This window comes from Dasypus novemcinctus, chromosome 16 (genome assembly GCF_030445035.2).
Source record: "Dasypus novemcinctus isolate mDasNov1 chromosome 16, mDasNov1.1.hap2, whole genome shotgun sequence".
Classification (NCBI taxonomy): Eukaryota; Metazoa; Chordata; class Mammalia; order Cingulata; family Dasypodidae; genus Dasypus; species Dasypus novemcinctus.
In genome coordinates this window covers 41687610-41703840 of record NC_080688.1, presented here as the reverse complement: position 1 = coordinate 41703840, position 16231 = coordinate 41687610, and the positions used below count along the sequence as shown (strand labels likewise).

Below are 16231 nucleotides of genomic sequence, written 5' to 3'. Positions count from 1 at the left end.
ATTTGAAAATATTAAGGAGTTATTGTGAATTTCATCAGGTGGGATAGTTAAAAAAAAAAAAAAGGTTTATTAATTTATTTATTTACACGCCCCTGTCCCCCCAACCCCGTTGTCTGCTCTGTCCATTCACTGTGCGTTCTTCTGTGTCTGCTTGTCTTCTCTTTATGCAGTACTGGGAACCAATCCTGTAACCTTCTGGAGTGGGAGAGAAGTACTCAGTCTCTTGAGCCATCTCAGTTCCCTGGTCTGCTGTGTCTCTTATTGTCTCTCCTCTGTGTCTTTTTGTTGTGTCATCTTGCTGCGCCAGCTCTTTGCTCGGCCGGCTTGCCACACAGGGCAGCACTCCTGTGCAGACTAGCAATCCACTTGGGCCAGCTAGCCATGCAGTACTGGGAGGCCCTGGGAATCAAACCCTGAACCTCCCATATGGTAAACAGGAGCCCAATTGCTTGAGCCACATCTGCTTCCCATGATAATGTTTTTTAAAATATCCTTAATTCTTGGGACACGGATGTGGCTCAACCGATTGGGCTCCTGTCTACCATATAGAAGGTCCAGGATTTGATGCCCAGGGCCTCCTGGTGAGGAGGAAGCTGGCCCATGCAGAGTACCGACCCATGCGGGAATGCAGTCATGTGCAAGACCACCCTGTGGGAATGCTGCCCCATACAGGAAAGCCGCTTAGCACAGTAGTGCCGGCCGACATGGAGAGCTGGCGCAGCAAGATGATGCAACAAGAGACACAGAGGAGAGAAAATAAGAAGACAGAGCAGAACGGGGGAGCTGAGATGGCACAAGAGAGTAATCGCCTCTCTCCCACTCCAGAAGTTCCCAGGATTGGTTTCCCAGAGGCGCCTAATGAGAATACAAGGAGACGCAGAAGAACACACAGCAAATGGACACAAAGAGCAGACAATGGGAGGACCAGGGGTGGGGGGTGGGGGAGTGGGGAGAAATAAATTTTTTAAAAAAATCTAAAATACTATATATATCCTTATTCTTTAGAGATGCATAATGAAGTATTTACAGGTAAAATATCATGATACCTGGGATTTGTTTTTAAAAACTCCACTGAATAAGGAATCTCAGTATAAACTTTACACCTTATACAAAATAATTCAAAATGGATCACAGACAAATGTAAAATATAAAACTATAAACTTCTGGGAAAAAGAAGAGAAAAATACACAGCATCTAGGGCTAGGCAAATGGTTCTTAGATTTGAGTCCAAAAGTAGGATCCTATAGCAGTTTAATATTGTTTATGAATTCCAAAAACAGATTGTGGATTATGTTTGTGAACTGGTCTGTTCCTCTGGGCATATTAGATTGGATTGGATTCAGAGGTTTCACTTTTACTTGATTAAATAATGATTAAAGCTTTGATTGGGCCACATCAGTAGAACATTGTGTCCTTGCCCTCTTGGTGGGTGGGGATTCACAGAGAAAAAGACACGGCAGAAGAGAAAGTTAAAGTTTTAATCCTGGAGCCCTGGAAGAAAGCACACAGAGATGCAGATGCATGAGGAATGAGAGAAGGCTCCATTAGACAAGGCAGAGGCCCAGGGAAGAGAGATGAGCCATTTGCCTGACAGTTTATAGCTGGCCTTGTAGAAAGAGCAGAGCAGCTGAACCTGAAGAGAAATGAGCCCTGGGAGAGAGACAAGACTTGTCTCAGCCTGTGGCTGAGATTGGCAGAAGCTGGGACAACAGAACCTTGGGAGGAAGAGGAAAACTGAATCCTCATAGACATCACCTGCCATCTTGCATCAGCACGTGGTAACAGACTCTGGGTGAGAAAGAACCTCTTATGGTACCTTGAGTTGGACTCTTTAGGGCCTTGTACTGTAAGCTTCTACCCCAAATAAACACCCTTTACAAAAACCAAATGATTTCTGGTATTTTGCATCAGTACCTCTTTGGCTGACTAATACAGATCATAAGAGCAAAAACTGGTAAATCAGACCTTATCAAAATTACAAGCATTGCCCTGTGAATTCCATGGGAAAAGGATGAAAAGACAAGATGCAGACTTAGAGAAGATATTTGTAAACCACATATCTTCAAAGGACTAGTATCTAGAATATAAAAAAAAAAAGAACTGTCAAACACCAACAGTAAAAAAAAAATCCAATTAGAAAGAAAATGCACAAATGACATGAAGATACATTTCATGAAAGACAAATAAGCATGTGAAAAGCTGTTCAACATCATTAGCCATTAGGGAAATGCAAATGAAACCCACAATGACACAATGAGATATCACTATATGCCTATAAGAATGCCTAAAGTAAAAGTAGTGACACCACCAAATGCAGGAGAGGATGTGGAGAAACTGGATCTCTCATGCATTGCTGGTGTTAATATAAAGCAGTATGACTACTCTGGAAAACAATTTGGCAGTTTCTTATAAAACTATATAAAACTGGTAAAAAGGATGTTTGTTAATCTTTGGAAATGAATAGAAAAAAGAGGAAGCACAACACAGTGTTTCTAACTAGCAGTGCTATTATATGGATATGACAGTGGCTGAAAAGGAAAGTTTAAGGTCATGTATATTACTAGAAGGAAAACTAAAAATGTAACATGGAACTGTATAGCATAGTAAAACCTCATGTGAACTATGAATATGGGTAATATTGCATATATAAGACTGTTTTTTCTTTGAAACTGAACAAACATCTGTTAATATTACAAGATGTTATTATCAGGCAAAAACAAAACAAAACAAACCACATTATCTAAGTGAAAGAAACCAGACACAAAGTACTATAAATTGTATGGTTCCATTTATATAAAATGTAAATACAAATCAATTTATAAAGATGAAATTAGATTAGTGGTTATGTAGGGCTGGGGAAGGAAAGAGGGATTGAGAGGTTACTGCTAAGAGATGTGGAGTTTTTTCATTTTGGAGTAATGAAATTGCTCTAAAATTTTTTGTGGTGATGAATGCACAACACTGTGAATATAATAAAAGCCATTGAATATACACTCTAGCTAGATCATTTGGTATGTGAATATATCTCAATAAAACTGCTTAATAAAGAACTGTGCAAGAATAGCCAGAAATAGGGAAGCGGCTGTGGCTCAATCAGTTGGGCTCCTGTCCACCATATGGGAGGACCTGGGTTCATGACCCGGGGCCCCCTTGTGAAGGCAGGCTCACTCACATGCCGTGGAGAGCCTCCTGGCCCGCATACGCCGTGGAGTGCTGCCCAGGCTGCAGGCACCACAGAGAGCTGAATCAGCAAGGTGATGCAACAAAAAGGGAGACAAGCAAAAAAACAAAACAAAAACTCAGAAGAGCTTAGTGATGGACACAACAAGCAGACAGTAGGCAAGCTGTAAGGAGGGAAGGGGAAATAAATAAAAATAAATACAGACACATAAGAACGCACAGCAAATGGACACAGAGAGCAGACAGCATGCAAAAAACTGCAGGAGGAGGATAAAAAAAAAAAAAAGAATAGCCAGAAATATGTATAATAGGGGAAACAGAGAGAGATTAAGTGAAGGATTTTTCTGTTTGTCTGTTTTTTGATTATTATTACTGAATAATGAAAATGTTCTAATAATGATTAAAGTAATGAATGCACAACTATGTGATTATACCACTTAACACTGATTATACACTCTGGATGAACTGTATGCTTTATTAATATGTACCAATAAAATTGGTTTGTTTAAAAAAAAAGCCATTGATTGTAAACTTTGGGTAGATTGTATGGTATGTGAATATATCTCAATAAAACTGCTTAAAAAAAAACTTACATTGTTAGGAACCTTTTCTTACTAATCAAACCAAGGTAGCACAGAGCTGAATTTGGGACTAGGGATTATGATATTTATTCTGTGCTTTTCTTTGCACATTGGCCATTTGCTCTACTACTGCAGAGAGGCTTTCTCTGTGTAGAAAGAAGCATGGCCACCAGCAACCTTGGACTCACATTCCAACAAATCTCCCATAGAAGAAAGCTACCACTAGCTCTAGTTAGAAAGTCCTAAGAATGGACTTACATTGGTCAGATACGGTTCACATGCTAATACTAGTGGCTGCAAGAATGGAAATCATGAATGTTTCTTCCTGGGTCATGTGTGTACCTCTGTGGCCAGACAAATACTGCCTGTTACTAGAAAGACAGAGTAGTAGTCTAGATAATGACAATAGCCACACCAAAACCCTTTAAGCCTTTTTATTCCTTTGGAATTAAGTATGTTCTCATTAATATGGTTTAAAGGTATTCCATGATCAGGCCCACTTCTAGCTTTCTTGCTTCCTATTTTCCCATCAGCAATCCTGAATCCAGTTCATAGAGCATAGTTGTGTTTGCTACTTAGTTTTCCTTTGCTTAAAATACTCTTCCCTCTTTCTGCCAAAGGGCTGCCAATGCAAAGTACCAGAAATCTGTTGGCTTTTAAAAGGGGGTTTATTGGGGGTAAAAGTTTATAGTTCCAAGGCCATAAAAAGTCTAGCTCAAGGTACCAAAGTCAGTTGTCACGTGTTGAAGCAAGATGGCTGCGTATCTCTGGCTGGTCTCTGCCTTCTGTGGATTCACCCTTTTCTCTTGAGCTCCATAGTCCAATCCTCTTGAGACTTCATGCTTAAGTGATTCTGCAGTCCTCTCTCTCCTGGCATAGGGCTTGTTTCTTTCTAGGCTTCCTATATCAGCCTCTGCTGCTCTGTTCTCTTCCCAATCTCAATGTAAGCTACCAGGCAAATAAATGGCTGATCTCTCCCTAGGTTCTCAGCTGTTTGAACCTTCTCCTTTCAGTCACATGGCAGGATAAAAAATGACAGAGCTCTCTCTTCCTGTGTATCTTTGTGATTCTCCATCTATATCAGACCCATCAAGGGAGTGGGGATTTAACCTGAGTCATGCCCTAAAAGCAGTCTTAACAGGAATCTAAATCAAAGGCCCCTCGACTGAATACAATCAAAGGGTATCACACCAAAAGGAACAAATTAGTTTACAAATATAAGCTTTCTGGGAAACGGACTGGGCCCAGTGGTTAGGGCGTCCGTCTACCATATGGGAGGTCCGTGGTTCAAGCCCTGGGCCTCCTTGACCTGTGTGGAGCTGGCTCACACGCAGTGCTGATGCGTGCAAGGAGTGCCCTGCCATGCAGGGGTGTCCCCCGCGTAGGGGAGCCCCACACACAAGGAGTGCGCCCCGTAAGGAGAGCTGCCCAGCATGATCTGCCCAGCACGAAAGAAAGTGCAGCTTGCCCAGGAATGTGCCACACTCACGGAGAGCTGACACAAGATGACACAACAAAAAGATACAGATTCCCGTGCCGCTGACAACAACAGAAACAGACAAAGAAACAAGATGCAGCAAATAGACACAGAGAACAGACAACCAGGGTGGGGAGGAGGGGGGAGGGGAGAAAAATAAATAAATAAATCTTTAAAAAAACCAAAACAAATATAAGCTTTCTCTTTTGGGGATTCATAAAATAATCTCTGCCATACCCCTCCAACCCTTTACCCTGCTACACTTTCATCTTTCAAGTGTCTGCTTAAATATTACTTACTCAGGGATACCTCCCCAACTTCTACAGTTCCCAAAAGGTCCTTTCCTCCCCTATCACAATACTCATTTAGGCTTTATTAGGATTATTTACTTAATCATCGAAATTTCCTGCTAGATAGCAACCGAAAAACAGGGATTTTATATCTTGTTTGTTGTGAAACTTACAGGGCGTAGCACCATGTTTGGCATATGTAAGTGTTCAACAAAAATGTCTTGTGATAATAAATGAATGTGGTAAAAGAACCATAGGGAAAATTGAAGGAAAAAAAAGAAAACAAAGAATAGTAAGTAATAATAGCTACTATTTAGTAAGTACTTACTGTAAGCCAAATACTATGCAAGATGTTTGACATGTATCACTGCCTCATACAACTCCTACAACAATCTTAAGAAGCAGGTGCTATTATGATGCCTATTGTACTATTAAAGAAGCTGAAGCTTAGAGAAGTTAATTGCCTTAAATGAGATTCATCTGGGTTTCCTTATAATAATAATAATAGCTAAGTAATAAACAAATATTTCCTGAACAAATGGCACAGCACAATGCAGAGAGCAGAGGCTTTGGAATGAGAAAAGTATAGGTATAAATATGGGCTCCATCACTTTCTAGCTGGGAATCTTCCGGAAGTTATAAACCCTTTTGAATCATAGTTTCCATAACATGAAAAAAGCAATTAAATACTGCCCTGAAAGTTAAATAATATATATAAAGTGCCTGGTAGATATAAATATTAACTAAATGTTAGTTTACTTCCTTCCTAGCCTCTTCACTGTATATAATTTTTAAAAAAATACAAAATGGAATTACACTGTCCATGACCAAAGATCTTACTATCCGACTGCTATGAGAAGACTATTAAATACGCTTGTAATTAAAGTGAAAACAAGGCCAAATAGCAAATACAACACAATACTCTGTGGTACAGATCATAAATTCAGAACAAGTAAAAGATCTGTGATGACTGAGACAGATCAGAGAAAGCTCCGTGGAGGAGGAGAAATGTGAGGACATCCTTTAAGGATAAGCAGTAGAGAGGCAGAAAGGTGCTTTCTCCTCTTCCCTAAAAGAGCAGAAGCATATATTAGCATGGAATGTTCATAAAACCAGGAAGCTCTTCCTTAATTAAACTGGATAGGAGAGTGGGTAAGGATTGTAGGGAAGGCTTAGAAGGCTAGACAGTGGAGTTAAGATTGAATAAAGTAGGAAATATGGAGCCAATAACAATTTGGGGTCAGGGAAAGGACAGGATGAAGGAATGATAATAAATCTTAACTTTTTCATGGGACTATTTTTGAAGGATTCATTTTCTTTCCCCAAGAAAAAAGGTTATCACCTCTCCAGAATGTTATTCAAACATATTTTTCATTTATGGAAAAGGGAAATAGGCAAAAAGCATACAGGCCTTTTGCCTCACCTCATGCTGTCAGATAACCATCAACAAGGAAGTAGAATCCAAGGCCTCTAATATAACTTTTATATGACTAAATAATATTGCATCTGGGAAACGGACTTTGGCCCAGTGGTTAGGGCGTCCGTCTACCATATGGGAGGTCCGCGGTTCAAACCCCGGACCTCCATGACCCGTGTGGAGCTGGCCATGCGCAGTGCTGATGCGTGCAAGGAGTGCCGTGCCACGCAAGGGTGTCCCCCGCGTTGGGGAGCCCCACGCGCAAGGAGTGCGCCCGTGAGGAAAGCCGCCCAGTGTGAAAAGAAAGAGCAGCCTGCCCAGGAATGGCGCCGCCCACACTTCCCATGCCGCTGACGACAACAGAAGCGGACAAAGAAACAAGACGCAGCAAATAGACACCAAGAACAGACAACTAGGGGAGGGGGGGAAATTAAATAAATAAATAAATCTTTAAAAAATAATAATAATAATAATAATATTGCATCTACTTACTGGTCAAAACCGGCCAATCTTGACTTATTTATAATAGTCATTTCAACTGTCATTTATAGATGGAATATTTTAATAAACAAGAACCATTATAAATTTTACACACGGTCATAGCACCCTCAAGGAAACTCCACACAAACATGCAAATTATAATTTCAAAATCCTTATACAAAACTGTCTCATCTTTCCAATGTATCTTTTAAAATGCCCACTATAGGTATTTTTATATTCCTTACCCTTTTACAGCTCATTACAAAGGAACTATCAATCAGTTCTATAGCATTCTTAAAACATTTTAAATGAGCCAATGTAGTTTCTTATTATACCCCTGTCTTTTCCCATTACTCCCTTTATTTTAGGCTCTAAAACTTGAGCATTATTTTCTAACCATATGCTACCCACCATACAAGGGATTATATAACTTTTTGTTTTTATCAAAATGGCACACTTGTGGTTTAAGCTACATCAGGCTTTTCTTAAATTCACAATTCAGAAAAAAATTACTCAAAAAAGAAGCAAAACTAGTGGGTCCAATTAAATAGGAAAATACTTCAGTGTCATTATTTTACCACTTTACATTTGATACATATACAATAAAAGTTGATTTCCTTCCATAACAAATGTGGAAGGTGAGAGAAAATACACAATTGCTAAACTTACAAATGCACTGTATATTATCATAACTAATGTGTCAATTTCCAAAATAAAGAACAAATATGCTCACAATATTTGTCAGAGTAAAAAATCAGATGCTTTTTAATTCATAGGCTGGGATGTGGAAGATTTGAGGAAATAGACCTTTGGTAACTAGGACATTTTTGTCCTTTTAAATTTTTTAAATAAATTACTAAGAATATTAAATGAAGTTAAAATTTGGGAGCAGTATTACATTACTTTAAAATAGGGTATACTCTATCAAGGAATTCCCAATATTATTATTTTAGGAGGTACCGGGTAATGAACCCAGGATCTAGGACACAGCAGCAGGTGCTCAACCACTTGAGCTACATCGCTCCTGCTCAATATTATTTTAAAACAAAAAAAGAGGGGAGCAGGTGTAGCGCAATGGTTAAGTGCCTACTTTGCACATAAGAGGTCCTGGGTTCAATCTCTGGTACCTTAAATAAGTAGATAAATAGTTCTGGCACCTCCGATAAATAAACAAACTAAACAGTTCCGGTACCGCCAATAACTAACTAAATAAAACCCAAAAAAGTGGCAACGGAGTGGAGATTCTTGGAGCCCTCTGCCCCTAAAAGGCTGCAAAATACTTGGATGCAAATTTTAGGGCAATTATTTTTAATGGTTTTAAGAGTCTGACGAGCGGATCAACAGTTTTAACCACTTTCTAGAAAAACAAGGATTTAATCACGCAATGGCTTAGACCACATTTCAGGGGCAGGCATGGCCAATTTTAAAAGTTTTCAACAATTACCATGAAACAACCTAAAGGAATTGGTACTGAGGTGGACTTCGCGGGTCTCTGCCTTTCTGAGAAAATGGGTCACGTGCATTCAGGTCGGCTGTTACAGGGCAGATCTTTTTTTCCTTATTATCGGACACAGCATTAATATCTCATCTGGAGTCGAGGTTACAACACACGTTTTACCGCTAGTCATTGTTAAACAAAAGCAATTACACAACAAATACTAATTAAACCTACCACTTTTCATTCTGCCACTTCCTGCCCAAATCCCAGAAACACCTCCCTCAACAAAACCCGGGAAACAATTTTCACAGGTGGGCGGGACGGGGACTGAGAAGGCGGAGGCAGCGGGACAAGGGGAAGGCCGACGTCAAGGCATGTGGTGAGGAGGTTGTTCGCTCACCGCTGTGGATCCTTTCTTTACTGCTTCCTGAGCATATTCCACTTGGAAAAGGTGTCCGTCTGGAGAGAAGACAGTGATGGCCCGGTCGTACCGAGAAGCCATCAGGCAGAATTTGAAGGAGGCCGCACTGTGTGGGTGCCACTGCAGCTGAGGCCGCTGTGTGGGCCCTCGCCACCGCCGCCACGTGCAGCCGCGGGGCAATCCTCTCAGAGGTAAGGAACTGCAGTCCTGAAATTCAGGAAGTCCTCTCACAGGCGCCCCCAGCTGCCGCCCGGAAGTCCTCGTCCTTCCGGTCCGTGCGCAGTCCGGGGACGGGCTGTGCTTTGGCCACGCCCCTCCCCAGTCCTTAGTTACCGGCTCAGAGGTTCTAGTTTTACCATTGCAGTGTTTCCCTCAACCTGGCGTAAAGTCACTTGGATCGTAAAAATGACATCAAAGGTTAGGGCTTAAAAATGAGGTCTTCAAAAATGAGATATTTTTATTTCATACCAGTAAGAGAAACTGTGGTAATTTACATTTCAAACCGCCTTCTCCTCTTGCAGCCCCCTTGGGGTTTCCAATTCTAAATTTCCTACTCTTTTGCCATGTTAACCCAAAGAAAGAAAGATTTTCCAAAATAGTCTTATATATTCCACTTTCTGTCTTATGAGCAAATTAGACCGGATGAGCAAATAATCCATCAAACTAAAGCTGACACAAACTGATAGTACTTTTAAAAAATAAATTTTGTGGTTGTAATATATAAACAACACAAGTTTTCACATTTTAACCATTTTCACATACACAATTCAATGATACTGATTAGATTCACAATATTGTGTTACTATTACCACCATACATTACCCAGACTACTTCATCACCCCAAACAAAATTCTTTATCCATTAAGCAATGCCATTGCCCAAAATATTTTTAATTGAATTTTTTAAAACCCAAACTATGCTGTTTAAGCCTAAATATACTGTAGTAGGAAGTCTTTTTAACGGGCTACTACTTTACTACCTGTGAAACAATCTGTGTCTCTTTGTCCTCATCAATAAAATGTGGATATTAGAAAATCTACAGCAAAGTGTTGTTATGAAGTTTAAACTGCACTTTGAGAAAGTCAAAGATTTTAAAAAATGAATAACAAAAAGCATCAATCATAAGAAAATGATTCCTAAATGGCATAAAATAAAATTTTAAATTTGATACATTAGAAGTTTCAGAAGGGGGATATTTCAGTTATAAAGGAAATATATTGATTACCAAATGCATTTTCAAGTATTGTGAAGTTTATATGTGTATGGGAGTGTTTGGAAATGAAACTAAGCTAAACCAAATTAAATGAGGCAATTATTAACTCCAGCAAAAAGAAACTCATCATTTGAAGAACTTGATTTGTGTCAGGTCCACAAATTTAGTTTAGGTAACCTGTATTCTAGTTTCTGACTCTATGCGTTTACTTTTTCCATTATTTCATATCAGTGAGATCACACAATATTTGTCCCTTTGTGATCGGCATATTTCATACAACTTTGAGGCAGCTTAGTACAGGGAAACGGGGAGAAGAAGAGCCACAATATGGCAGACAGAAAACATGGCCAGGAGACACGACATCACTGAGACCTTGACCTCAACCTTGAGGTCCCAACTGGGACTCTTCTGGGGCAAAAGGGAGGCCCCATATATTCTAAATAGACCTTACCATTGGTCCCATCATTGGTGTGATAACAAGTAACAGCTAGTGCCCCGCCCCTTGGCATTAGCAAGGGGAGGAATAATTAGTAGCCCACAAGCCAAAGCCCATTCTCTCTGCCTAGAGAGCCTGTACAAAATCTCAGTGCAGTTTTCTCCCATTTCCCAATAAATTTTTTTTACCAGTGTAACTAAACTGATATGTTCTTTTTTTTCCCCGTGTTGGGACTTTATTTATTTATTTATTTATTTATTTATTTCTCTCCCCTTCCCCCCCCACCTCGGTTGTCTGTTCTCTGTGTCTATTTGCTGCTTCTTTTTTGTCTGCTTTTGTTGTTATCAGCGGCACGGAGTCTGTGTCTCTTTTTGTTGCATTATCTTGTTGTGTCAGCTCTCCGTGTGCATGGAGCCATTCCTGGGCAGGCTGCACTTTCTTTTGCGCTGGGCGGCTCTCCTTATGGGGCGCACTCCTTGCGCATGGGGCTTCCCTACGTGGGGGACACCCCTGTGTGGCACGGCACTCCTTGCACACACCAGCACTGTGCATGGGCCAGCGCCACACGGGTCAAGGAGGCCCGGGGTTTGAACCGCGGACCTCCCATGTGGTAGACGGATGCCCTGACCACTGGACCAAGTCTGTTTCCCTAAACTGATATGTTCTTAAATTCTTTTTTGCCACAGCCAAGAACCTAGAGGAATCCAACGCTTACCTGGCTTCTTTTGGCAAGCCATTGACAGGAGACAGATAAGTGAATGTGCTCCCTGACCCCTGTCGGAGACTGATGGGTTTTAATTAAGGCCTCTCTGTGCCATTTTTTGATTCTGCCATTTTAAAGGGATTCCTGGATAGGCACCCGCAGGACATAAACTCAGTCTGCCCAGACTTCTGGTTCCCTCTTTAAAGGTGATAGGGGTCAGCCCTCATGCTGTGTAGATCCAAGGAAGTTTTGGGTGGCAGGTGAAACTGTCCTTGGGACCTGACTGGGCGCATGGCCTAAGTCGAGCAGGAGTCTGCCGGGAGTTTACCAGGCCTGCTCTGTGAGTTCAGAATGGCTATCACCCATTGATTGTTTCCTTGGACCACTAGTTAACTCCTTTGAATTAAAAGTGTCTTTAGAGATGAGAGGACTGAGATAGACTACTGATGTTTAATGTATGTACAAGTTTTAATTAGCTTTACTGTGAAAGTGTAGAAATGTACAAAGGTGATGGTCACACATTATAGTGAGTAACAGCTGGTTTATAAATGGGGATGTGGCTGAAAATGGTAGTCTACGTATGTAAACGCCAACTGAGAGAATACTAGAGAATAATCTAGGGACCGAATAGCGCAGTAAACCTAGAGGTGGATGAGAATCGTGGTTGGTGGTACAGATGCAAGAGTGTCCTTTGTGAGCTAGAGCAACTGTATATCACTATTGCAGGGTGGTGTGATGTATGGAAGCATAGGAAAAATACAACTGAAATAACCTATGGACTGTGGTTAGCAGTAATAATGTAATATTCTTGCATCTATGCCAAAGATGTACTGTTTTGATAATAAGGGAGTGTAGTAGTTTGATATGGTTATGAATTCCAAAAATAGATATTGGATTATGTTTGTAATCAGGTCTGTTACTGGGTGTGATTGAGTTATAATTAAGGCTTTGGACCACGTCATTAGGGCACAGATAAAAGGCATGACAAAGGACAGAGTTGGAGCTTTTTTTTTTTTTTATTTTTTAAAATTACATTAAAAAAATATGAGGTCCCATTCAACCCCACCGCCCCCACCCCCCACTCCCCCCACAGCAACACTCTCTCCCATCATCGTGACACATCCATTGCACCTGGTAAGTACATCTCTGAGCATCACTGCACCCCATAGTCAATGGTCCACATCATAGCCCACACTCTTCCATGTTCCATCCAGTGGGCCCTGGGGGGATCTACAATGTCCTGTAGTTGTGTGTGAAGCACCACCCAGGACAACTCCACGTCCCGAAAACGCCTCCACATCTCATCTCTTCCTCCTATTCCCCAAACCCAGCAGCCACCATGGCTACCCTTCCCACACCCATTCCACATTTTCTCTGTGGACATTGGATTGATTGTGTCCATTGCACATCTATGTCAAGTGGGGGCTTAGATTCCACATGGATACTGGCTGCACTCCTCCTGCTTTCAGTTGTAGTCACTCTAGGCTCCATGGTGTGGTGGTTGACCTTCTTCAACTCCATGTTAGCTGAGTGGGGTAAGTCCAATAAATCAAAGTGTAGGAGCTGAAGTCTGTTGAGGCTCTGGGCCTGGGTGTCATACTATCAGTCCAGAGATTCAAATCCCCTAAATATATCTTAAACCCCAGCACCAACTACAATTCCAATAAAGTAGCATGCAAGTCTTGTGAAAAGAGATCCCCTCTGAGTCCAGCTCCATCACGCAGAAACACCAGCTCCAAAGAAGGGCCATCTGCCATGGCAGTGAACCCCATCTGCCATGACCATAGAACCCATGGGTCTCTTTATCCCTCAAAAGAACCAATACCTGGGGTTGTATCTACTTTATCTGTCTCTTAGACTCTGCTCAGTTGTGCATAAGGTCATTCCTTCTAACAACCTCCAGACTCTTTTTTAGAGACTCATAGCCTTATAATCTCATTTCTCCTTTCCATTTCCCCCTTCCATTAGGTCAAACAGCATTTTGAAGTCATGTTATTATATGTAGACAGGGATATTCTGCTGATCCGTATTGAACCTTTAATTCAAGGTCATTTTCTAGTTGCATCTTCAGCTGGTATGTGGTAGTGATCCCTCGGGTGCCAGGGAGGCTCATCCCTGGGTGTCATGTCCCACGCTGGGGGGAATGCACTGCATCTACATGCTGAGTTTGGCTGTGAGAGTGGCCACATTTGAGTAACATGAAGGCTGTCAGGAGGAAACTCCCAGGCACAGTGCTACTCTAGGCCTTGTTCTTATTGCAGGTGTGTAGGCTCAAAAGCATAGCCATTAGTATCAGGAGCCCACTGTTGGGCCCTCCTTCCTTCCTCGTTCTTGCCGTTGCATCTGGGGGACTGCCGCTGCTCCCCCAGGGTCCACGACAGTGACCCCCAGGCCAGGAGCCCAGTACCCCCCCAGCTGTTGTTTTTAATTGTTTCCACTATGAGTATATCTAGACATTACTATATACAGAGTTGGAGCTTTTGATGCCAAGGTTCTTAATGTTGGAGTTTTTTTGTTTTTGTTTTTGTTTTTATTTAATTTATTTCTCTCCCCTTTTGCCCCATTGCCTGCTCTCTGTGTCCATTCACTCTGTATTCTTCTGCATCTGCTTGCATTATCTGGTGGCACTGGGAAACTGCATCTTCTTTTTGTTGTTGCGCCATCTTGCTGCATCAGCTTTCTGTGTGTGCAGCGCCACTCCTGGGTGGGCTGCGCTTTTTCTTTTTCACGTGGAGTGGCTCTCCTTTTGGGGCGCACTCCTTGCACATGGGGCTCCCCTACACGGGGGCACCCCTGCGTGGCATGGCACTCCTTGCATGTGGCAGCACTGCATGTGGGCCAGCTTACCACACAGGTCAGGAGGCCCTGGGGATTGAACCCTGGACCCTCCATATGGTAGACAGATGCTCTATCAGTTCAGCCACGCCCACTTCCCTTAATGTTGGAGTTTTGATGTTGGAGTTTGATGCTGGAGCCTTAAACTGGAGCCCCCAGAAAAGAGACAGCCATTCTCCTGATAGTCTATAGCTGACCTTGTGGAGAGAGGCAGAGCCTAGAGAGCCTCATAGTCTACAGCTGACCTTGTGGAGAAAACAGAGGAGCTGAGCCCAGAGGAACCCAGGAAGCCTGAACCCTCGGAGATGTTGGCAGCCATCTTGCTCCAATACATGAAAATAGACTTTGGTGAGGGAAGTAACTTATGCTTCATGGCCTGGTATCCGTAAGCTCCTACCCCAAATAAATACCTTTATAAAAAACAACCAATTTCTGGTATTTTGCCTTAGCACCCCTTTGGCTGACTAATACAGGGAGTATGGAAAATGTGTTTCAAATGTACACTATGGACCTGCTAATAATCGAATGATATAATCTCATAATCTGTAACACATGTTCCACCATGGTGTGGTGTGTTGATAGAGGGGTGTTGTTTGGGAATTCTGCACATGTGCATGATTGTTTTGTAACTTTACAACTTCTGTCAGAAAAATATATTTAAAAAAATAATAGTGTTGGTCGGGGGGAAAATGCACCAAATGTAAGATAAGGAGTATAATTAGTAGTAAGATTTTGACAATATTCTGTCATAATTTGTAACAAACGCCTCATGACAATGCAAGTTGTTGGTGGTGGGTTGATATATAGGCCCCTATATGATGTTATGCATGTTTGCTTTGTAAGTTCACAACTTTGACTATACACTTATTGTTTATGTATGTTCATATATAAATGATACAAAATTAATAAAAAGAATGGGGTGTGTTGGGGTAAAATACTTTGGTTGATAGTAATACTTTGAGGATGCTCTTTAATCATTACATAAAAATATTTAACGACAATGTAAGGTGTTGGTGGTAGGGTGAGTTATGAGAGTCCTGTATGATGTTATATATGTACGTTTTGTAAGTTCACAACTATAACTATACACTTTTTTGTTTTTTTTTTGTGTGTGTGTGTGTGGCTCTCCTTTTGGGGTGCACTCTTTGCCAGTGGAGCACTCCTACACAGGGGCACCCCTGTGTGGCATGGCACTCCTTACCCGCGTGGGCCAGCTTACTACACAAGCCAGGAGGCCCTGGGTTCGAATCCTAGACTTCCTATATGGTAGGTGGACACTCTATCATTTGAGCCACATCTGCTTCCCAACTATACACTTACTGTTACTGTTTGTGTATGTTCATGTGTGAGTGATATGGTTCAATAAATCAAAAATTAAATAAATAAATAAATAAATAAAAGTGCCTTTAATCTTCCAAGTACTGCTGTCCTCATTTTGGGTCTGTGAAATGCCTTAGAACCTGAAAATGCTTTGTTAGCGAGGCATGAGCCTCACTGTCAGGGGTGCCCTGAAGCTTTGCACCTTCTCTGCCCTGGGAAGCCCTGAGATTGTCTCAGGGGGCCTCTGAGGCTGTTTGCTGGCAAGTCACAGGACAATTAGTCTCCACTTCTTTAATGGGCTCTTAATGTTGGGCTTAACTGCGGAACTCAGACTCTGGGAGTTGCCATGAGGTGAGCTCTCTCATAGCCATCAGCAAAGTAGGCAAAAGAAAGGTCCCTAGCCAGCCCCTTTCCAAGGGTTAACCCGGCTTGGGTGTTAA

At 41.7% G+C, this 16231-nt stretch overlaps 1 protein-coding gene across 1 annotated transcript in view; it reads right to left on the bottom strand.

Moving 5' to 3' along the window:
• Nucleotides 1-9454, bottom strand: part of PSMA8 (proteasome 20S subunit alpha 8) — a 38343-nt gene extending 28889 nt beyond the window's left edge. The window contains exon 1 of the mRNA XM_004465144.2: nt 9264-9454. Within this exon, the coding sequence (XP_004465201.1) occupies nt 9264-9365 (102 nt within the window). The 5' untranslated portion in view covers nt 9366-9454. The remainder of the gene's footprint in view (nt 1-9263) is intronic.
• Nucleotides 9455-16231: the final 6777 nt, after the last annotated feature.